Here is a 25,686-nt window from a genome sequence, read left to right on the forward strand (position 1 = left end):
CCTCTCTAAGTCTAAGTCCCACTCTAACATTAGGGGGTGGAGGGTGGAGGGGAGGAAACTCTGTTAAGAGTTAATTAAACAGGTATTTTAACAGAAAACACGTACCACTTTAAAAAATTAAGTAATTTATGTTTCAAGTTCTCCATCAATTGAAGTTATTTGTATTTTTAGGTTTATAAAACCTTAAGGTATTTTATTAACAACGTACTTGCAATTTTAAGTAAATAAGCTCACATTAAATCCATTTTGCATCCGATTTTAAATAATTTTGTTTAAACTATGGACTGGTTTATCCATAATGGACCTTTTTCACTCCCATTCCCCGACCCTTTACAGTCTCCATAAAAAGAGCTGACTGAATGTTTAAGGATATTTAGCAGTAAAGAAATGAGTAATAATCTGACACAATATAACTGTTCTACCACTACAAGCAAAGCAAACTTTATAAAATATATGACACAAACTACAGCGTGAGGAGCTTAAATTTTTGGTAACAATATTAACAAATCTACATTTCTTGCAATATAGAAAAACACCAAGTTAGACAAGCAAGTTTCTAGTGAAAAACAAGGTAATGGACAACCATCACTTCACTTCATTAGTCAGGTGAAAGGGTAGAAAAAAATTTTGATAAAAAGCCCTAGAAGATGAAAAATCTCTAAAATAGGCTGTAAAAGGAAGCACGGAAAATAAGGAAAAGAAATTTGACTAAAGTGACCTCCACAGTTTAAATACCCACATCTGTAAATTGTAATCATCCGGTTGCGACCTGAAGGACAGGGCTGCACAGCTCTACTCTCGGGCTCTGCTCCGTCAGTAAGCTTACTGCAGCGGCAGTGTGAGCCTTAGATGAAGCTGGGCAAAAAAGTGGCTCCAGGTCTTACTGGACCACAGAGCTCCCCTTGACGAGAGAGACAAACACACCAACTGATCTCCCTGCCCGCACACCTGGGAGTCTCACCCCCATCCTCCTCACTGCAGCCAGATGTCGGACTTAAATTAATCTGACCTGAGAGTCTCCTTCACCTAAGACTCTTCGATGACTCCACCCTCACCCAGCCACGTGGGTTCAGCGTGAACTCCCCAGCTCGGCAGGCTGCGGCTCCTTACTACTACACAGACTCACTCCTGGCGTGTTCCATCTCCCACTTCACACTCCCAGGACACTAGACCCCCTCACCAGTCCTCCCCTACCATCGCACCCTCAACACTACAGTGACACTCTGGATGAATCGGACTTCTCTTGACTAAATTCCTCCTTTACATCCATCAAGATTCAACAAAGGGAACAATCCTTCTCCAGAAAGAAACTTTCCAGAAGCCACCGAGTAGGCAAAGTTCCCGTCCTCTGGACACAGCTCCCTGAGCACACATATTTCATAACACCTACTGCACCTTACGAAATTACCTTTTTTATTTTTTAAAGTTTAAATCCCTTGAGTAAACAACTCAAGAACAAAGACTGTATTTAATGCCAGTGAGGAAGAGCGTATCATACAGGTAGTGGGTATTTAATCAAGTTTACTGAACTCAAATACAGGGCATAAAACAACGAAAAATTAAAAAACATAGCTTGACTTATTCTTAGCCAATTCGTCAGCAAGTCCTGTCAGTTCTACTTCCATCCAAAACCGTCCACTTCACGTTTAGCACAGCCGGCAGCCCAGTCCAGCTGCCAGCGTCTCTCATTTAGACTACTTTAATAGCCTCCTGATTTCCCTGCTTCCAGATCCACCATCCAGTCTAACATACACACACACAAAGACACACAAAGACACACACACTCCCACTATCCCTCTCACCACTTGTCTCCAACAGCCAAAGTGATCTCTGTAAAATGTAAAAAACCTTTAAAAATAGATTTAAATAAAAAAATTCATTAAAATGGGGGCCGGCCCGGTGGCGCAGCGGTTAAGTGCGCACATTCTGCTTCGGTGGCCCGGGGTTGGCCAGTTTGGATCCCGGATGCAGACAGGGCACTGCTTGGCAAACCATGCTGTGGTAGGCGTCCCACATATAAAGCAGAGGAAGATGGGCACGGATGTTAGCTCAGGGCTAGTCTTCCTCAGCAAAAAGAGGAAGATTGGCGGCAGATGTTAGTTCAGGGCTAACCTTCCTCAAAAAAAAAAAGAAAAAAAAAATCCTTATTTGCTTTCTATTATATTTAGACTAAAATTCAAACTCTCATGGTGCCCTATGATGCCCTACATGATCTGACTCCTTCCAAGTTTTGCACTCATTCTGTGTGACTCCATCTCTACCGGGCTCCTTTTAAATCCTCCAATACACTAAGCTATTTCCCACCTCAGTGTCTTTACGATGGCTCCTTCCTCTGCTAGAAGACTCTTCCCTCAGCTAGCTGCTACTTCTCAAAGCTCAGAATGCGTGACACAATCCAATCCAAAGCAGCTTTTTTATCCCTCAATTATTATCTTCTTTGTACTTATTACCATCTCAAATTATATTAACTTGCCCACTTGTTTTTGTGTACATTTATCCCTCAGGAGGCCAGGAATTTTGCGTTTTGTTCACCACTGTAGACCCATGTGCCTAGAAACAGTGCCCTTGCACATAGCAGGCACTCACTAGGCATTTGTAAAACAAAAGAATAAAGCAAGAAAAGCAACTCTTATTTAAGACACACATGAAACAAGATGAAAGAAATGCATAATTAATCTACCAAACAAGGCAGGAAACATTCTACTATTAGTATTTGCAAGCAGACAGGCTGGTGATTCTGGGATCTATAATCAATAAGCATCCAGAGTGTTTTCCCAAAGCTCACGGGAAAAAGGTCAGGATGAAGTAAAATGCTTTCGCGTGCTATGTGCTGGCCTATGTGTATGACACTGCAAACAGTCATTTTAGAAAATTCTATATGCTGACACTCCCAAAAACCCTGTAATGCACACAAAAAGTAGTGAAACACTTAAAAATCTCTTGCTACTTTATTTAAAAAAAAAAACAGTCTTTCTGACAGTGGTATTTATCTGTAAATGATTAAATTTACACTAATAAAACGTCAACCTCTTAAGTAATAAACAGATCTTCCAATACAAGAGGTAGGTCTTCAAGACAGGTTCTAACTACCGATGACATCTACAAAGGCGCCTCATATACTGTTCTTTCTTGGAAGTAACGATACAATTCAAACAAAAACTATGTAAAATTCATGACAATGTTTAACTCCTTAGTGACTGAAGTTTTGACAGAGGGGGAGAAAACTGTCACTACTGCACTAGTGACAGAAAAAGCTTTGAATCGATTCAAATGTCATTCAATCACAGAAATTAGGATAACATAAAATGAAGCATTTAGGCAATGAAGGTAAATGAAGACAGTGAAGATAAAACTTAATACAAAGTATTTTATTTTGCTTGATTAAACCTTCTCACTGTTCACGAAAATGATCTGTAAAATGAACAAGTCTTAACTAGTGAAACAAAATTAGTAAGACAGGTTAAAAATAACTGTCATATTTTAATAATCACTATTTACAGGTGAAAGTAACAAAATTTCAGTGACTTTCCTTCAGATTCCTCTAAGCAATTTTCAACAGTATGACCACCAAATTTCTGATCTACCACCACTTACCTTGGTATGGTAACACATTTAGTATTACAATTTTGAGTGGTGATGGCTTTCTCAAGCTCATCTAATCGTCCTGTTTTCTTTAGCTTCTTCACCAAACTTTTAACTGCTTTCTCACACCACTTCTCTTCCTGTCCATTCTGCTCTCCTCCACCTGCTCCTCCAGACCCACCAGCTGATTTCTTCCATCCCAGCAGTCTCTTTACAACTGGCGGAGTGAACGGCAAGATGGACGACATGTTCTTACCAATGGCAGCAATCCACGCTAAGAAAATATCCTCCTTTACCTAACCTAAAAAAGATATGGAAAGGATAATTTAGAGGCTAACTTTAAAGTCAAGTAATAATTTCAACATAATAATGAAAGCAAACTGTAGAATGAGATAGAAATTCAAATGATTATTCTCACAACAGACTTTCAGAAGTTCTCTTCTTGGCCCATTGTGGAAACAAACCCTTATAAAAATAAGACGATGTTATAAGTGCACAAATACAATAATTCTGCAAGTAAAATCTTTATCAACACTGGACAAGTTTATTCCTATCAATACTACTTTATTTTTAACTTTTAATAGTGTCAGTAATTAAAATATTCTCACCAAAAGAAAGTTTTTCTCACTTTTTAGAACTTCAATCTGTTTTCAAAACTTAAAAAAAAAAAAAATTTACAAGCCCATTCTCACCAAAGTTTTAAACTTTCATAACTAACTGACTAAGTATCATACAGTAAAATCTAAAGTTCTAAGAAGGGAAAAGGCATCATGTGTGAAGTAAACAAGAATAAAGAAATAACGGTAAACACAGTCTGTGAAGAAAAGGTTTGGTTCCTTTTTACCATCCCTTGAGAAGACTTTTAATTAAGCCTCTTTTTAAAAATATATTTTCATTTTTATCTAAGTAATAATGTGCATAGTGAGTAAAGTCAAATATAGGTCCTCTTCCCACACTGAGGTACAATTCTTTAAAATCCTTTTAACTTTGATTCTTGCTATTTATACTTCAGTAATAGGCTTATAACGGTAACCTTTGAAATACGAAGATATTATGTATTAATTTTTCTATGGAAAATGAGGATTTACACCATAATCACTCACTTTCCTCCAACCTTAAAAATAACTATCTCCCAATTGTAGTTAAATAATCACATATATAATTTTGTACCTGATAAGATTAGTAGTAAGCATCTATATAATCACGTTTCCCTTTTTGTACAACTCTTTCTTTTTCCCCAGAGTTAATTATCTCAGTTCTTCATTTGCTTAGTTTTCTATGCTCCTACCACATATTCTTCTCATACTCTCCACAAGCCCATCAATTAAATTTTTTAGTTTGATGACTTTAATCTCAAAATAAGAGACAAGTTCATTTACCACCTGAGGACAGAACTGGAGAGTTATATTTGAGAAGAATGGAAAAGATTTAGAAAACTAGCTCTGAAAAATACTAAAGAAAATCAACTAGAGTGAAATAAATTTTATCACGTATTTGCCAAACTATACATTAAAAAGTATTCCAAGAGAAGAGCTGCACTTCTAACTGGGATGTAGAAAGTCACAAGAGACCATCCCTTTCATCCTTACAATCAGAACAAGCCAGATCAGCTACAAAATCCTGGTTTTCTGAATCTATTAGAGTTAAAGGATGCAAAGTAACCTAAGAAGAGCTAAATTCCAGCAAGTATTGACCCTTGATAGAAGAGAGGCCCACAGATGGTCTCTTTCCTGGTGGAGTGGCTAAGGAGGAATAATTCTACCATAGATGAGGGTAAGGGGAACCAGCCTAAACTTTAATATATTTTAACAGAAACACGTACGCCGACAAGACCTATTAGAATTCCAAGGATTTCACAGAGCAAACCTGCACTACCCAACCACTCATTTCCACAGGTCTTCACCAAGAGCTTGCGAAAATATGCCAAAGGCTGGAGGACAGGGCTAGAAAGCTGAGATACCCCAAGAAGCTTACGGTCTCCCTCAAATGCAAAAAATCTATCCTCTGATGGGGGCAGGGAGGGATGAGCAGGAGAAGTGAGAGAAATCAATCCAATAGACTCTAGACATTCAGCAGTGGTAAGAATGAGGTAGGACAGGAGAGTTGAGAGAAAAACTTCCTCCCAGATACTCTGGACATTGAACTACCAAGGCTAGGGTAGGGAAAGAGTGCTAGGAGAAATCCCTGGAAGGTACTACTAGTAGAGTGATATCTCACTAGGCACAAAAGCCTGGGGCAGGATGGGAGAGTAAAAAGAACGCCACAAGGCAAGGAAATCAACAGCTGGTTGTAAAGTAGAGAGAACCGGCCCACAGATCAGAAAGCTGATGGCTCAGATATGAAGTGCAAAGAGATAACTGAAATTACACTCAGACAACAAATCTTGCAGAAAGTAAAGTCTTAATCTTGCTCTCAAAACAACTGAACTTTAATCAAACTAAAGTTCAAAGCCCAGAACGAGCTCAACTACACATCTTACTGGCTTAGCCCCACTATCCAACAGACTAACACAAGGAGGTAAATACTACTTCCAACTGTACTGTTATTAAACAAACGTTCAGCATTCAATTAAAAATTACAAAACACAGGGAGTAGCAAACTATAATCAAAAGATGAAATTATTAATCTAATCAGATCAGAAAGGGCCGAGATGCTGGAATTATCAGACACAGATTTAAAAATAACTATGATTTAAAAAAACACTGAAGGAAAAGACAATGTGCATAATGAAATGGAGAACTTCACCAAAGACAGTGAAGCTATAAAAGGATCAGAGGGAAATTTTAGAAACAGAGTATCAGAAAAATACAGTATCTGAAATTAAAGGTTTTTTTTCTTTAGATGGACTTAATAACAGACAGAAATGAGTACTGAACTTGAAGACAGGCCAAATTAAAATACTCAAATTAAAACACAAAATGAGGAAAAAACAGTGTGTAAAAAACCCCAGAACATCCAAAACCAAACATCAACTGGGTTTAACTAAAGTTTAATTGGAGCACCAGAAAAAGTTGAAAAAGAGAACGGGGACAGGAAAAACACAAAGAGATAATGGCCAAGAACTTTTCAGAAGTGATGGCAGACATCAACCCACAGATGCAAAGGAAACACAGTCCATAGTCAACCTCCTGAATATTAAAGATAAAAGTAAAGGTAAAGGCTGAGTGTTAGCTGGGACGACAGTTAAGAATCCCTGGAAGACTCAGTAGAAGGGGAATCTGCACTCATTCACAAGCTCTTCTCCAAGGGCCTCAACTGAGTGCGCTTGAAAAAGACTGGCATGGGGTAAGAGACGGGAGAGAGTTCCTCCACTTGGTGGTACCTCATATGAAGCAAAAGCTTTCCAAGGGAAGGGGTAAGTTTCCCACACCTAGGGCCTGATCTCCTGTCTCTTGGGGAAGAGTAGAGGAAAAACTGGGTTGTCACACTGCCTTCTCATTCTATAGCCAAATCTCCCTCTACCCTCCTCTTATAAGGACACTTGTAATTACACTTAGTGCCTGCCCAGATAATCCACAAGAATCTCTCCATCTCAAGACCCTTAATCACATCTCGAAAGTTCCTTTTGCCATATAAAATAACTTTCACTGGTTCTGGGGATTAAGACTTGGATGTCTTTGGGGATCATTATTCAGCCTACCACGTGGAGTAACTGGAACACACACACTAATGTGAGTGTAAAATGGTATAGCACCTTTGGAAAACTGGCAAGTTCATAAAAAGTTGAAACTACATCTACCCTATATCACAATAATTCCACTCCTAGATATATATTCAAGAAAAATGAAAACATAGTGTCTACAGAAAGATATTTGTACAAGAATGTTCATAACAGCCATATTCATAATAGCCCAAATATCAAGAGAAACCTGGAAGAAAAGCAAAACAAGACAAAATATGGTATATTCATACAAAGAATACTGCTCAGGAACAAAAATGAGTGAGCCACTTATATACTTCACAATATGGGTGAATCTCAAAAATATCACATGGGGCAAAAGATACACAAAAAGATATACTGATTTCATTTATGACTTCTAATAACAAGTGAAACTAATCAAGTGATAGAAGTCAAAATGACTTTCAGAAAAGGGGAGGCGACACACAGAGAAACAGTTGGTCAGATGCACAAAGCACTTTTTTGAGGTGATCTAATTATTTTCTATCTTGTTTTAAGAAGTAGTTACACATGAGTACATAGTTATCAAAACTCACAGCATTTATCAAATGTAAATTACAATTCAAAAACAATTAAAAAGGTATCTGGATAAATACCTTAAGAACTTCCTAGATAAATAAAGTTAAATGAAGTTCTTTAAGAGCTTCTCAACCCCTCAATATGCCAAAGCACACTGTGAATTTTAGAAGCGGGGAAAGGTTGTAATTGACCAAAGACATAAGTCTAACAGTGTCCGTCCACAACCTGCAGGTAGCCTTGGCAAGCACTTCTGGGCAAATGCTGGGGAAGAGGGCGGGGGGCGGGGAGGGGGGTTGGAAAATTTTTCTTATTGTTTTGAGAACAAAAAGTGAGAACCCAATGACAAACTATCACAAACTTATTTGGGGGTACTAACAGTAAGGTTGCTGTACTAAAGCTATACATTCGCTAAAAAAAAGAAATGTAAGGGGCTGGCTCAATGGTGCAGTGGTTGGGTTTGCATGCTCCACTTCAGTGGCCCAGGGTTCACAGGTTTGGATGCCCGGCATAGATCTACACACTGCTAATCAAGCCATGCTGCAGTGGCATCTCACATACAAAAATAGAGGAGGACTGGCACAGACGTTAGCTGAGGGACAATCCTCCTCAAGCAAAAAGGGGAAGATTAGCAACAGATGTTAGCTCAGGGCCAATCTTCCTCACCAAAAAAAAAAAAAAAAAAAGGAAGGAAGGAATCTAAGTATAATTCTCAAGAAAGGACTTTGAAATCCAAAGAGACCATTCTCAAAAATGGTCTTCCAACTGAAGATACTTAGGCCTTGGTAGAGTTTGCTAGAAAATAATGGTCACAACCTAATTAACAATCATACTCACTTCCCTCAAAAGAGAAAAAACAATGGGTCCCCAACTTCAATTCAGGAGACTGTCCCAAGAAAAGGCAATATAGTCTGCCAAATTTCATAAATTTATTTGGCCATGGAAACCCCTTTTCAGGGACATCTCACGGAACTCCACTTAAAAATACTGCCATAGCATCCTTGATAGCCCAGCTGTGGTTTAGACACTAAAAATTCAAAAGGTGCCAATAAGCAGGACCATGTGACTTTCTTTAGCAATACAGCAGAAAAGGTGGGAAAGGAGCATTTGCTCACTTAGGGAACTCTAAGGTAAGTAAAAAACAACAACGAGAACTTGACAGCAGCACTGTTAAAACTATCTACAGTGGCAGACTCTATAATAATACACATAAATGAGCACTGTAGTACATAAAACTAGAACTTGAGAAAATAAAGCAAACACCAAAACTCCATCAAACACACGTGATAATCTACCAAAGTAGAAGCTTGGGACTGCCAGACAGCAAAACGTATACCCAGCTGGCTACTTTTGGCTTCTGCTGAATTCATACTCTGTGCCACAAAGCATGCCATAGGGGAGCCAGCTATATAAAGCTCAACACCATGTGACACAGTCTGATCCGAGCACAGAGAACATGCTTATTAATTCAACCTTTGGAAGGGAGAGGTATCACAAAAACCACATCAGAGCAAAAGTCTGAAGAGACAGAGACAGAGTACACCAGGCAGAAAGTTCAGCATGATTTCCAGAGACAGGAAACATTTTTGGAGTTACAAAAACATGTAGGTATTTCTAGAATATGGAGTCTTAAGGCCAGCTCAGATTAGAAAGCTGCTGACAGAAGTTACTGCTAATGATAGGAGTATTACTTCAGTTATTTTAGAGACAACTCACATGTTATTGACCAACTGGATGTGGACAGTTTCGGGGAGAGGAGGATTCAAAGATACCTGCTGCTAACGTAACTGAGCAGCATGTAACGACACACTAATCACTATCTGGAACACAGAAACAGAAGGAAATCTGAAGGCTAAGGTTACAGGGTCACAATTACATGTGCCTTTAATAAGCAACTGTGTTCATGACAAGATCAGGAGTCAGGAGAGAACAGAGCAGAGGCTCAGGAGGGAAGGCAGGCAGCACACAAAGAGTGTGCTCAAGCCAGGCAGACACAGTTCTGCAGAAAAGCAGAGCAGCGGACCCTCAGGCTTGGGGTCTGAGGGCTCCCCTGGTCTTGTTTCCGCCCCACACAAATTTAATCCTTAGAATAAAACACTTCTGTGAGTTACAGGAGTGATCCCTGTTCCCTGTGAAAAACTGACAGAAAAATATAACAAGAACCTATCTAAAAGTGTCTCTCTATATTTGGTTCAATTAATCCATTCATTAGAATTCAGCCTAAGAAAAGGAACAAAAATTAAACTTTTGTATAATCAGCAAAAATGAAAGGGATTTCTAGCGTTAGGAAGAATGTGAGTAAACAGCTTCTCTGTTAACACCTTTGTTAGAAGAAACGTTTCTTATGAGTTGAGAAGCATTCTTGAGGACCTAAACGTTTTCTATAAAACCCTTTTTTCCTTCATTGAAATGAAAACATGAAAAGTGTAAGCCTATTCCGGGTCATCTGAATGACCTCATGACCTAGTCCTGTCACATGATTTCAGTGTCCCAAGTCTCAGAACAGCAATCATGACTACTCCAGAACTACGTAATCACTTAAAGTTACTGGCTTTAACTTGTCATGGTCTTAGTAACCACAGCTGGCTGACATCTGTCCAATTATCTCTGGAGAATTTTTAAATTATGCAACAAAATATTTTTCAGTAATGCTGAGAACACATTTCAACCAGTTGAGAACTTTTTAAAAATACAGTATTTAGCCAATAGTTTTGAAATGTAAACAGACTGAATTTAGCTTTTTACAGGAATCAGTCAATACGTCCCAAGTTGAACACAAAATGGAATAAGTAAATCATAGATTTATGATCAAGTTGTTATCAAAATGTGAATGAGTCATTTACAGAATATACAGATTTCTTTCAACAGTGTAGCAGCAGGCTCTGTGCTGAAGTTAGAACTTTTTTCAACATCTTCAAGAATTGAAAAATAAGTTCAGATACTAATTCTGTTCCTAATTCCAGCAATAAGCACAACTTACATAATGCAGGTTTCAACAGAATAGGAAGGCTTTATGTTTACAGCTCATAAGAAAGCTTATCAAGTGAGCCCTCAGTAAAACTGGGATTCTAAGATTACTCACTGGAAAGTTTCAGTAAGAGTCTGATTACCCTGAACTAGCAAATAAAGCCTTCAAGTTATTAATAACTGTATAACACAGTTTTACAAATAGCATTCTCTGCATGTTTGATTAAACTACAGTTCATATTCTTTGTGCAGTCTTCCACTGTGCTGTTCTTTTCTTACTGTTTTTATTCTGATATAAACCTTATCACTGAATATTACAAAAAATCTCCAAATCCTTAGAATGCTTTTCTTATGTTATCCTTTAGAATATACAAATTTATACTTAAAGTCTTTTACGACATAACTTTGCTCTTTTTAAAAGAATCCCTCTCTGCCCCAAAATACAGGAGGAAACATTTTATCCAGTGCTTACTCTATGACACAACACACCTGTCCAAGAGTCAGGTAAGCACTCACTCATTTAATCAAGAGGGGCAGGTACCACTATTCACAAATGAGGAATCTGAGGCACGAATACTCTGATGTGAAAGATATTCCCCCTAAATATTCCTGTAGACATTTTAGTTTTTTTGCTTTTCACATTTATGTACCTAATACATTAGGAATTTGTTTTTAAGCAGTGAGAGTGATCTAAACATCTCATGTAAGGATAGCCTATTTTATCAGTACCATTTGTTTATTCTTTTAATAATTCATAATGCCACTCCCATCACATACAAGTCCTTATAAATAAACGTCTGACTGTGGGTTTGACATTCTGTTCATTGGTGTACTTGCTCATTGTTACATGCTGTCAAGTCGGCTCTGCCTCCCGGCGACCCCAGAGAGCGATGCACAGCGTCCTGTCCTCAACAGCCCTACCGGGCTTCCGTAGACTCATGTCCATGGCTTCCTTTTTAGTCAACTCATCTCATACTTGGTCTTCCTTCTTCCTGTTGCCTTCTCCTTTTCCCAGCATTATCATCTTTTCTCAAAAATCCTGCCGTCTCATGACGTGCTCAAAGGAAGAAGGCCCCAGTTTTACCATTTGTGCCTCCAGCGACAGTTCAGGCTTAATTTGCTCTGGGACCCACCTCATCTCTCTGGCGGTCCAGAGGATCTGCAGAGCTGTCCTCCAACACCATATTTCAAACTAACCAAGTTCCTTCCTGCCCACTTTCTTCCCGGTCCAGCTCTCACACCCGCACACAGCAGCTGTTCATCAAAAGGCACTTATTCCTACCTACACCAATATCACAGAATTTTAATTACTGTTTTCTAGTAAGTCTTGATATCTGCACAGTGAGACTCCCTCCTTATTTTTCCAATTTATGTCAGTTATTTTAAGTGTAGTTTGTCACGTTCCACCAAAACCCTGTAGAATTTTGATTGGAAATGCAATGAATTTATATTAATTTGTGAAGAACTGACATATTTATAACACTGAGTATTCCTGTTTATGAAAAGGAGTTGTTTCACTTTAGACTTTTAACCATCAATAAGTTACATAATTTTCTCCATAAAGGTCTCACAGTTTGCTAAACTTACTCATTCCTCCAGCTATACTGGGTTTTATTGTGAATGAGATGTTTTAAAAAATTAAGTATTTCAGTCATACAAAAAATATATTAAAACACCCTTGGGCCCCCCCATCCAGCTCTGCCAACTCTTAGCATTCTGCAGTATTTGACAAGATTTAAGACATGACAGATGGATACAGCTGAATTCCCCATGTATACCTCACCTTTCTAATCCCCCATTCCCCTCCCTCTTGCTTCTCGGAGATAACCACGATGAAGACTTTCCCCCATGGTCATTTAACGATTTTGCTATATGTTGTATCCACACAATAAAGTTTCACACATTTAAAAAATTTATATGGGGGCCAGCCTGGTGGTGCAATGGTTAAGTGTGCAAGTTCTGCTTCAGCAGCCCAGGGTTCGCTGGTTCGGACCCTGGGTGCAGACCTATGCACGGCTTGTCAAGCCATGCTGTGGCAGGCATCCTACATACAAAGTAGAGGAAGATGGGCATGGATGTTAGCTCAGGGCCAGTCTTCCTCAGCAAAAAGAGGAGGATTGGCAGCAGATATTAGCTCAGGGATAATCTTCCCCAAAAAAACCCAAAATTTATATGAAACTTTAATACTGTTCTTGTCACTTTGCTTTTTTCACTTCGTATTATAACTATCCATGCTGATACATATATAATCCTCAACTCTAGCTCATTCATTTTAGCTGTCATATAGCATTCCAGCATGTGACTCTATCACAGTTCACATTCTCCTTTTCATGACTATCTAGGTTGTTTCCAATCTTCCACTCTCACAAACTGCCAGGAGTAGTCTGGTGCCTATCTTCTTATATGTATGTGAGAGTTCTTCAAGGGGAGAAACTTTCAAACTTCTTGATCAAAAAGGAAGCCCCGAAACGAGAAACACATTTTACACTGCAACGTAATACAATACACACACTAACTAAGACATTTTACCATGTTACTCTCTATTTCTCTAAATTGAGGCTCATGAATCATTAGTGAACATGAAATCAATGTAGCTGACAGTGAGAAATATCTTTAAAAAAAAAAAAAAGGAGCGACAAAAAATTAATAGATAATAAAACTAATAGAGAAAAATAAACAAATTATAGTAGAAAACAGTGTACATTTAATTATTTCAAAAATTTTAAGTCAGTGTTTGTCACACGTAAAATATATTTCCCACCATGGGTCTGTTAAAAACACATGAAAGTCACCTCCTGAGGACATACAGCAAGGAATGGAAATGCTGCGTAGGACACGCACATATACAACTTTACCAAGTACTGTCAACATCGATGTACCAACTGTCACTCCCACCAGCGAAGTATGAGTTCCTATTTCACCAAATATCACCAACACTTGACTTTTTTGGTCCCTCGAACTTTTGCCGAAAGGATGGGTGCAACACAGAGGGTCGGTGATGGTCTGCACTTGCCTGACCTCTAAGCAGTTTGAGAATATTTTCATGCTTATTGACTTTCAGGATTCTATTTCTCTGAATCATTCGTTCACATTCACCATCTTCTTCTTAATTCACAGGAATTATTTATATAGTCTGGATAATAATCTTTTGTTAATTACATATGCCACAAATATCTTCACCCAGCAACTGACTTCTGATGGCCCTTTTTATACTTAAGTATGTCACTTTAATGTGCTGAAATTTATCAATATTTTAAATCTTATATTATGCTTATATAATACATACACTTGTCCTCTTTTTTTTTTTGAGGAAGATTAGCCCTGAGCTAACTCCTGACAACCCTCCTCTTTTTTCCAAGGAAGACTGGCCCTGAGCTAACATCTGTGCCCATCTTCCTCCACTTTATATGTGGGACACCTACCACAGAATGGTGTGCCAAGCGGTGCCATGTCCGCACCCAGGATCCGAACGGGCAAACCCCGGGCGGTCAAAGCAGAATGTGGGCACTTAACCGCTGCACCACCAGGCCGGCCCCATTTGTACTTTCTTAAAAATCCTTCCATACGCTGTCATCTTTTAAAAGTCAAAGTATAAAGTTTTGCTTTTCATACTTGTAATTTATTCCTGTGTATGGTGTGAGGTAGGTACCTTCTCCTCCCCAACAGAGATAACCAAGTACACCAGTGCCATATATTGAATCTTCTCTTTAGTGACTACAATGCTACTTGTCTTTCTGGGCTTTGTTTTTCCTCCATTAGTCTATATCTGAAGCAAATACCATCATGCCTTAACCATCAAAGCTACAGAATATGTCTTGGTATCTGATAAAGTGAATTCTCTTTTACCTCCTGGGATTTTAACTGGAATGACACTGAATTTATAAATAAGTGAAGAAAAAACCCTGACATTTATGATACTGTCTTCCATTCATAAACACAAGCATATCTTCTTTTAATTTGAATTATACAGGTCTCATAATTTTCTCTATTAAGGTCCCACATGTTTTTGTTTTATTTTTTCCTACGTATTTTGTAGTGGCTGTTTTAAACGATGGCTTTTTTAAACGTAAATTTTGTCTGCTGCTGGTACATAGAAATGCATTGGTTTTTATATATTGACTTTTTAAAAGCAACTTTACTGAGCATAGATTACATACAATAAAATGCACAGATGTCAAACATACAGTTCAATGAGTTCTCACACATGTATGTCCATGTAAACATCATCTCAACCAAGATATAGAACATTTCCATCACCCCAGAAAGTTTCCCTGTGTCTTTTTCAGTCAATCTATCCTCTTCACCCCAGGCAATTACTAATCTCATTTCTATCAAAGTAATTTTACTTGTTCTAGAAATTCACATAATTGGAATCATGCCTTAAGTACACTTCTGTGTCTGTTTTTTTAACAGCACCCTTTATTCAAATTAACTAAGTTCTCTAATATTCCCAGTTTTCTAAGAATTTTTGTCAAGAATGAGTACTGAATTTTATCATATGCTTTTTTCCCTTTACCCATCGAGATTATCATATGGCTTTCTCCTTCGGTGTTAATGTGATGAATCTCATTCATGGGTTTTCTGTTTAATCATCTTTACATTCCTGAGACAAACCCTAATTAGTCATGATATTTTGGTTTTGAGCAAATACTAACATTTTACCAAAAATGTTTACTGCCATGTTCATTAATGAGAGGTGGCCTATGTGTTTCCCTTCTCATCCTACACTTCCGGGGTCTCAAGATTACAGCAGCCTAGCAAAATAATTTTTTCTGTTTTCTATGATATCTTGTATAAGACTGGAATTACTGATTCTTCATATGTTTTGTAGAACTTGCCCATGTGGGGTTTTCACTTGGGGTTTTTTGTTTTAGGATTTTTATTTAATTTGATTTTGGTGAGGTAGATTTCTATGAATTTAAATCTTTAAATTATAATCTAATCAAGTTTCTTATCCTTGAACCAATTAATTTTGCTAGAAATTGTCCATTCTACCTGTTTTCAAATTTAAAGGCAAAAAGCTGGTCACAGTGTTCTTAGTTTTAAAACCTCAGTTTGTCTGCAGTTGTATCCCTTTTTCATTTCTAACATTTGTGCCTTTTTTCTTCTCCTCTATCAATCTTGGCAAACTTAGTCTTTTCAACTTAGCACCTTTGGTTTAGTTGATCCATTCTATTTTTTTTTTTAATTAACGTTTCTCAACTTTATTTCCTTCCTTTTTCTAACTCATTACATTGATTTTTTTCTAACTCATTACCTTGTATAGTTAACTCATTAATTTTCAGTTCCTTACTAATAAACATCTAAGGTTCTAAGTTTCCCAGATAGACAAATGACCTTTTGTTCTATCTGTTTTGATAGGCAGTGTTTTTTTCACTATTCTGTAAACATTTTCTAATTTTTATGAGTTGTTCTTCATCCCATGAATTTACAAATATGTTCTTCAGTATACAACCATGGATTTGGGAGTTGCTATCCTCTTGTTATGTTTCTAACTTAATTGCACTAGGGTCCAAGGATGTGATTTGTAAGGTAAAAATTCTTAGAAATTTGTCAACACTTGCTTCGAGGTCTAGTACATAACCAATTTTTGCAAAATTCAATGGGCACTTGAAAATACATCCTCCGTAATTGCTGCACGCTTGCTAATTGCACCTTCCCAATCCTGTATAGCCTTATAATATTTTTATCTATCTTTTCTTAAATTACTGAGGTGTATCAAAATCTCCTATGATTATACATTTTTTTATTTATCCTTGTAATTCTGCCAATTTTACCATACAGATTACTATAGACTGAATATTTGTGTCCCCACATGTGCCCCCTCCCGCCCACTGAAATTCATAGGGCAAAACCTAATCCCCAATGTAACGGTATGTGGAGGTGGGGCCTTTGGGAGGTGATGAGGCCATGAGAGTGAAGCCCTCATGAACAGGATTAGTGCCCTTATAAAAGAGACCCCAGGGAAGTCCCTTGACCCCTTCTGCCAGGTAAGGTTAGAGCAAAAAGACAGCTGTCCATGAAGTAGGAAGCAAGCCCTCACCAGACACCAAATCTGCTGGCACCTTGAACCTGGCCCTGCCAGCCTAGAGAACTGTGAGAAATAAATTTCTGTTTACAAGCCACCTAGTCTATGGAATTGTTACAGCAGCCAGAATGGACTAAAACATAGATTATATCTAGTATATCTTTTTTCATCCTTTACTTTGAAACCATGACGTCATACTTTTAGATATGTCTACTAATAAAAAGCATTTAGTTGGATTTTTTTTTTTAAGTTTTCATTCTCCTTTAACCAGCAAGCTTAACGTAAAATTATGTATTGGATTTATGGAAATGTTTAAGATTATTTTCTATCATCTTATTTCATGTTTTCTAATTCCTATGCATTTTCTTTGCTTCTTTTTTCCTGACTTCTACTAGAATGATCTTTTTTTTTTTTTTTTTTTGCTGAGGAAGATACCTCTTGCCAATCTTCCTCTATTTTGTATGTGGGTTGCTATCACAGCATGGCCAATGACAAGTGGTGTAGGTCCATGCCTGGGAACCAAAGCCGGGTCATGAAACAGAGCACGGTGAATTTAACCACTATGCCACCAGGCCAGCCCCAATCAAATTTTCTCAATTTCCACCTCCTCATCCCTACTGACCTGGAGTTACACATTCTATTACAATTCTTTCAGAGGGTTATCCTTAAAATTGTTTCAATGGAAACTTTAATCAGTGGGTTGCAGGTGAAGAGAACAGCCTATTAAAAACCATAATAAAGGAATTAAAAAAGAAAAGACAATCTCTTGAGGATAGGGAGAAGAGTCAGGAGAAAACAAGGAAAATTTTGATAACTGGAAAACGGATGAATGAGGAGTAACTGTGAACAGATCAGAGACTAAGTCTAGGCTAGCTGTGGGGAAACGTCCTGATTTACACAGCAGAGTCCTCAAAAAGTTAAGTAACAGACAGCACCAGTCATTTCCCCCACCTGGAACTGAAGGCCAGGAGGGCAAAGGAGACAAACAGGCAGGACTGAGTGAAGAGCCATCTGAAAGCAGTCAATCCCCAGATCCGCTCCCCGACTCTGTAGCACTGGTAACTGCTCCTCTCTCCCTCCAGAAGACTAAATGTTTCTTCTCAGCAGAGAGTAAAACAGTCTCCCTGGACTAGGAGGTGGCCTGAGTACCACTAGGAGACGAGAGGGAGTAAATGAACACGAGCATGCTGCACACTAAACACAGACTCCCCAACCCCCTTCCTCCTTTGGGTCGCGGCTCCCAATACACAAGCAGCCAGACCTTTACCCAGTTAGTCAGATCAAGAGTCCTCTCTGGGGTACCTGACCAACCCAGGAGGAAAGACCCACAGACACTAATATTGAGAGTTTACCAACAAATAGCCCACTCAGATCACTCTACAGTGAAACTGAAAGGAGACAAGGCTCACCCACAGGCTTCGTTTCCGATCAGCTTTTTAGACCCCAACCTTCGTAACCAAAGATTACTTTGATTATCTGAGGAAAAATGGCAAGCAAAAAAGAGAGAAATGCAACTTCAAGAAATGTGTGACTATACCGAGAAAGGAAACATTGTAAACATTATCAATATAGCCAGAGAAATAAGAGAAGATCTAGCAACCCTGGAGCAAGAGCAGCATGCTTTACAAAGCGAACATTCAAAGAATAAAAGAAGGGCTCTTAGACGGCTTGATAGCTCCTGATCGCAGAAATGGGGGAGAGAAAATCAATAGAAGAGCTGGAAGATAAAGTAGAGGAAATCTTCCAGAAAACAGAAAAGAAAGATGGAAAATAGTAGAGAAAAGTGAAGAAAATTGGAGGACCAGTTCAGGAAGTCCAACGTCCAAACAGGACTTTCAGAAAGACATCAGATGATGTCTGATGTCCGGGGGGGTGATGAAAGAAATCAAGAAATATCCTCTGAACAGAAAGATGGGGAGTTTCCAGGTTGAAAGGGCCCATCAAGATCCCAGGACAATGGATGAAAACACACACACATCAAGGCCTGTAGCTGTGAAACTTGAGAATGTGGAAGACAAAGAAAGAGCCTGAAATCTCCAGGGAGAAAAAAACAGATCATATAGGAAAGAATCAGAATGGCTTTGGTTTTCTCAACAGTAACACTGTAAACGAAGTCAAGAGAGCAATGCCTTCATAATTCTGAAAAGAAAATTACTTCCAACCTAGAATTCTATTACCCAACCAGGACAGAATAAAGGTAACATCTCCAAATATTTATCCCACACGCTCTCTCTCAAGTCCTAAAGGATACGTTTCATCAAAAGGAGGGAGAGCAAGAAAGATGAAGGAACCTCCTAAGCTGATAGTAAAACGGGATGCCAGGATGACTGCTGTGTATTAGGAGAAGGGGCAACCAGTGCAAACTGGAGCAGGTTCAAAAACACGTAGCCAAGGCTTCTCTCCAAAGTGAACAAACATCATAAAAGTCAACAGAAGCAAGACTTTCAATGATGAGACCCACAATGATCACCGTACGTGGTACATGGTTGAGAGTGAATGAGATAATAAAGAACAGCCTGCTACCTCTCTTTTTAACCAACATCTTAGCAAGAGATTTCTGATCCTACAGATTACAATGCAGAAGAAAAAAAAACCTGTCTGAGAGGAATTCTCATATGTATGTATTGTACAGAACAGCTCTAGAAGACACAAGAAGCTACGGACAGTGGTTACATTTCTGGAAAGACGAACTGGATAGCAGGAGGCAGGAGATCTGCAGGAGACTTTTCATTATTTACCACTTTGTTCCTTTTGAATTTTGTACCATGTCCATGTATTTACCTAGTTAAAAAAATGAATAAAGTACATTCCCTAAAATAAATAAGCAAATGTAGATATCCTTTGACCTACTTCTAGAAATCTCTTACACATGCGTATAATGATGTATGAACAAAGTTATTTGTCACAGCACTGTTAACACAAGACTAGAAACAACCTAAATGTCCATCAATAGAGGACTGATGAACTACATTATTTACATCCAAAGAAAAGAATATTGTGCAACCAAAAGAAAAAGTAAAAAGGCACTCATTATGTACTGACGTGGAATAACCTACAAGATGCATTATTAAGTAACATATGTGATCATTTGCACTAAAAGCACAAAGTTGCTCATATATGCGTAAAATCTCTGGAATGATATACAAAAACCTTAAGTAATGCTACTTGCCTTTGGAAAGGCAACTGGGTGGCAAAGTAGAAGCTGACAAAGAGACTTTTCACCACATATCCTCCTGTACCTTTTGAATTTAAAATTACAATAATGCATTACCCATTAAAAAAAAAAAAAACACCAACTACATCTAGCTGGTGTCTGCTTTTCATTTACCCTGCTTGGCCTTCAGGAGATACTTAAGTCCATCTGTAAAGACTAGTCTTCTTCTAGTTCCTCCACAGAGAGGTTTGAGGCTTGTTTTTCCCAGAGGCCACAGATGTTTCAATGATATCAAGAAAGTTTTCATATTATTAAATTTTTTTTAGCATACAGTCCCCAGAGTTATAGCTCCCTACCCTGAATGGCTTTACAACCCCATCCCCAGCTACTAGATTCTTATCTAATAAATTCCCCAAGGTTAGCTTTTCCTTAACAGTGACTGATTTTTCTGTTTCTGGCACCCAGGGACTTTTCTCTCCCTCTCTCCCTTCCTCTCTAAATCAACAATATACATAAGAAAAAACAAGTCTTACATTTTATCAAACATTTGTAGCAGAAGGAATGGACCTAATCTGTGTCTGTAATAGCAGGTCTGTTTGTGTGATTTCGAGAAATCTATATAAAGCATAGTCAATAATGGCAAATGCTGAATAAAGTAGTAACATAAAGTGAGGGGGGAAAAAACTGCTGAACTTGGCAGTTCAGAATTCACCTATGATTTCTGAGAGGACAGTGGGAAGGGGAATATGAAAAAGAGTGGCAAATAACACTTCACAATGTTCATGTCTAGAACAACGGAAGTGATTAAATATAGAAAGCAAATGTAGATTTCAATATCCTCAAAATGCAAGTACAAAATATTCCCCAAATACTTATATGAATTTTTATTTCACAATAAAATCAAGTTAGATATTTCAACATAAAATACTTGAAATGTGATGGTGCTGCCTGATAAGAACACCTAGGGTCTCACTGGAAATAGTATAAAATCACTAGATTTTATAGCACTTAGATTTTTGGCAATCTGTGTTCAAACAAGTATCACAAAAGGTAGAGAAAAAAGCAGATTACTTATAACCTGGATTTTTACAAGTGTTTTAAGTAAAAAAAAAAAAAATCAGGACAATAGAAAACATTAAAAAGAATAAAAATACACAAAAACATTTTTTAAAAAAACAGATTTCTCAATTCTCACTGTAACCATGCTTTTTTCCAAAGTTGTAAGCTAGTAAAAGACACTGCCAATTAGAAACTAAGTTAGCCCCATGGAGAACGATGGGTAACATCCCTTTTAAACAAAAGCAAATACGAAACATTCATGTGTTCAATTTTATGGACTGTTAAAACCTAATGCTAGAGCTTGAATTTAACCCTAAAAGTAGGTCATTAGTTCAGTGAAAGTCCACATTATATAGGGACTGGTGTGTAAAGACACTATCTGCTCTTTTTTTGTCAGGAAGATCGGCTCAGAGTTAACATCTGTTGCCAATCTTCCTCTTTTTTTTTTTTCTCCCCAAAGCCCCAGGACATAGTTGTATATCCTCGTTTTAAGTCCTTCCAGTTCCTCTATGTGGGATGCTGTCACAGCATGGCTTGAGGAGCAGTGTGTAGGTCCGTGCCCAGGATGCAGACTGGCAAACCCTCAGCCACCGAAGTAGAGCACGCAAACTTAGCCACTACACCACATTGGCTGGCCCTGAGATGATCTGTTCCTTACTTGAGTTATATTCCTTTCACCTTTAACGAGTTGTGTGGAATCTACAGTTCCATAATCAGCTTGTAAACATAAACTTACATACTGGAGGCTTATGATTCCCAGATTATAAAAAAGCATCCATCTATCAGGAGACTTCACAGGCCCAGGCTCAAATCAGCACAAATATTCAGTACTCCAACTGCCCTTCAGATTCCTAGAGTCTGCCCTGACCCTCTGCTGAAGCAGCAACTTACACCCACACAGCAGAGTCATCAGAGTGTAGAAGGGCAATCAAAGCCAAGTCTAGAGTAGCAGTGTCCAACAGAACTTTCTATTAGATTAAAATTAAATTTAACATTCATTTCCCCAGTCACAGTGGCCATATTTTAAGTGCTAAGTGGCCATATGTGGCTAGCATCTACTATATTGAAGAGCACAGGTCTACAGCAAAGATTTTTCTCTAAGATCTGTTATTCCCGTGTGGAGCATCCAAGGCTTCCTGGAGGTAAGAATGAGAGGAAAACTGAGCAGGCAGGGCTTCAGCAACTGCTCATTCCCCTTATATTTTGAGATTCTGCATGATGTTGTCTTTTTTTTCTGAGAGCCTTCTGGTTGCTGTTGTGTGCACAGGTGTGTGTGTGTGCATGCTTTAAGTTTGAAAACTACTGGTTTAGAGTAGAAACGGCCAACACACAAACCTAAGGACAAAGTTAGACCCTTCTGATACTTAAAACATTTTATAAAGAAAAGTTTAATTGGCCAGCTGACATGAACTACAGTCTAACCACCTGTCTATGAAGTAAAAGGTTGGTCTAAACATGGCAAATTTGCATTCACTGCCACAGATAAAGCATCTCTAGCCTACAAAAAAGTTTCCATAGTTTATTCAAATCAAGGGAGAAAGCTCATGGGCCCAGCTTGCACTGCACCATTTAACAGAAGTTTATTCTGCGAACTTTGCAAATCAGATTCACCACTCCACATCTTGCAATGAAAGATGTGACCAAGAGCGAACATTTCCTTAATATTGACAAGACTTTAACCATCACCTCTTTATAGAATTTCTGGAAGAAGGTGAACCAGCGTATGAAAACATACTTTAAACACAGGCAAATAACAAAATCACACGTTTACGGTGCTACTTCCTCAGAAGAAGAGTCTTTTTTGAATTAAAAGACTCAAGGTAATGAACTTGATGAACTTCCAGCGGCTCCCCCAAGATTATTCTTCCTTACTAACTAAATACATTAAACCTGAAACTACGCCCTTCCCCCTAGAAGGAAAAGGAGGGAGAGAGAGGGCAGTGTGGATTATTCAAGGAAATACAGCTTTTCAGATGCAAACTGGACATGTGTACTGAACAGACTGCAACTAAAGTCTACACTCACTTTCCACTGCTCTAGGTCTTGAGGCCAAAGTAATTCCAGATTTTGAAAAATTACAGAACTACTTGGAAGAATTAGTGACAATTGCATAGTAAACTCACAAATTTCAGTAAGAATGAATCACTTTAGGATTTCTGTTTTAAGAGTACAAACCTAAAAACAGATGTAAATCACCAGGCACCTGTCCTATCAGCGTGGCTCAGTTACATCTAAGAGGAACCCACTGAACTAAAGGAGACCCACGCACTCTAGAATACACAAGTATGTAAGTCACAGAATTACCCTAATATTTCTGGCTATCTGGACAAACCAAAGCCTGGCTTGGCAAAATTACATTCTCCCTACATGAAATTACAGAAATTGAAGCTGAGAGCTACCCCTGAGATGTATATCTAGAATCAGCATTCAAATATCTCCTTACTGAATACATCACAATTACGTCAATCCAGAGAAATGATCAAAATTGACGAGAGACAAGCGATAGGTCTCTGTGGATTTTTAAACAAAAAAGGATTACTTTTGTACTATTGGTAAAAAGAAAAAAAAAAAATCCTTTTTTTTTTAATAACCAAGGTTATATATTACAGGGTCACCAATTAATATTTGATGGAGTAGACAGTTGAGAAAGTAACTCTGAGGGAGGAAGGAAGAGGATCCCCCAAAAATCATTCAGGCTAATATTGGGTAGAAGTCACACATAAGAGGCAAGAAGCCCTTAACAGACAGACTAGCTGTCCACACTGGTTCGGTCCTAGAAATCTCTAGCACACTCTATGTCAAAGCCTGAGTGAAGTTTTACATGACACTCTCAGAGAGTGACAAAAAGAATGACTTACTCTGAAGGAAAGGTGTGGTATGAGGTGCCACACCATTTAGATCACCTTTCTTTACTACTGGCCTAGCACAAAAGGCTTTTCGGTCTGGAATTGTGGCTCTCTGAATGGCAAAACCAATGAAAAACATCTTGGTCATAATAGGTACTGTGGATCTTTCATGAAATAAGTCATCTGATATGCACAATGCTCTACCCCTTTAAGAACACTTGTTAATCATCCTGAATGACAAACTAAGAGTATATTACGTAGATTACAGCACTCTTAAAAAGATTTTTCCCAAACACGATTTAAATTAATTGATGAACATTCATTACTATGCTTTCAGGTCTGGTCCTGCACTGAATGGTCCCAGACATGCTAGCTGGGCTCTGATTTGTTTTTGTGTCTTGTAGATTATCTCTATTATCCTCACCAGGCTGTTATCTGTTTTTTCTTACAATAGACAGTAGGCTAACAGTTCCCCATCCTCTTACCCCATCCCCCACTACACTCCCCTTAACCTCCCACATTACCCACAATCTACTTGTTTCTAATCTACTCTGGGTTTAGAAGCCAGATAATTTTGCTTGTTGGAAATATTTGAAATAAACACCAACAGCTTCTGATTGAGAGTCTCCACGGCTCTCCCATGACTACGAGAGCTTTAAGGTATGGACTTGGACAATTTGGCTACCCTCAGCCTTTTGCGCTTAGTGTCTGGTTCTCAAATGCATTTAATAATATGCCAAGGATAAGAGTGTAGGCAAATCACCCAGATTAGAAAGAAAACTGAAAGCCAAAACTAGGAGAGAGGAAGAGAAGAGATCATCTGGGAGGACCCTTATGTCTGAGGCAATGTTCTAGGTACTTGAATTATGGTCACTTAATCCTTGCAACAACCTTAAGAGGTAGGTACGAATACCTCCATTTTCACTTAGAACACCAAGGCTCAGGAGTTCAGTAATTTGCCCAATACAGTAACTGAGAAACCGACTATTAACCTAGTCTCTGACTCCAAAACGCATGGCCTTTCCGCTACACGAGATTACGGCCCAATTCTTAATCCCGGTTTAGCTAACTGTTTTCACACTTTATTTCTGATTCTTTCATTGGAACCTGACTCAGATTTGCTTTCTTTCCCTAATCAGTTTCTCTAGTTAAAGGACAATGAATAATCAAACTAAGGCCAAATTAAGCTTAGCTCTACAAGTGTTCATCTGTTCGGCAAGAAACGCATTTCTGAAAGACTGGCCACATCTTTAATCTGTAGAGAGTGTGCAAAAATGGTGACAAGTTCCCTCCCAAAATACAGTGATCGTTCCCAGTGACACTGTCCTCTACATCTGACAGAAAGCAATGGAAGCACACTTTAGGAACTGGCTCAGTAATGTATTACCAGCTCCCTCAAGATACACACTAACATGATTTTCTTACTCTAAACATTGGAAGACAGGGCAGGAGAAATGAGGAGTCTCCACTTTTCTAATTCTATTAAGGAACGGGGGTATACTTGTTCCCTGTCACATATTTTATTGCCTAGTCCAGGGCCTCTCACAGCAAAGGCTTTTTGGATGAATAAATGCAACTTATTCAATAAATAGAAGTTATTTGTTGACTAAATGCATACCCTCTCCTGAATTGGTTTTGAAATCTTTACATTTCACATTTTCTAACATACCCTTGCAATACTTAGTGGAAAACATCTTTCCTCTTACAGAAACTAAGAGCTTAAAAATGGCTCCTCTACTCCCATCAAAAGACAAGGAATCTAAAAGACATGCCCTTCTCCATCCTCTAAAAATGACTCTTGTCCCAAGAATATGAATAAACCTCCATCTGCCAGACTGCACTAAATACAGCTTTT

General features: G+C 38.4%; 1 protein-coding gene across 11 annotated transcripts in view; it reads right to left on the bottom strand.

Annotated features, from left to right (window-relative positions):
* Positions 1-25,686, bottom strand: part of SMAD2 (SMAD family member 2) — an 87,245-nt gene that overhangs the window by 58,572 nt on the left and 2,987 nt on the right. For all 11 annotated transcript variants that reach the window (XM_023647764.2, XM_023647768.2, XM_023647766.2 and 8 more), the window contains one exon: positions 3,595-3,883. In XM_023647764.2, coding sequence (XP_023503532.1) covers positions 3,595-3,830 — 236 coding nt within the window. In that variant the 5' untranslated portion in view covers positions 3,831-3,883. The remainder of the gene's footprint in view (positions 1-3,594; positions 3,884-25,686) is intronic.

Source organism: Equus caballus, chromosome 8, assembly GCF_041296265.1.
Source record: "Equus caballus isolate H_3958 breed thoroughbred chromosome 8, TB-T2T, whole genome shotgun sequence".
NCBI lineage: Eukaryota > Metazoa > Chordata > Mammalia > Perissodactyla > Equidae > Equus > Equus caballus.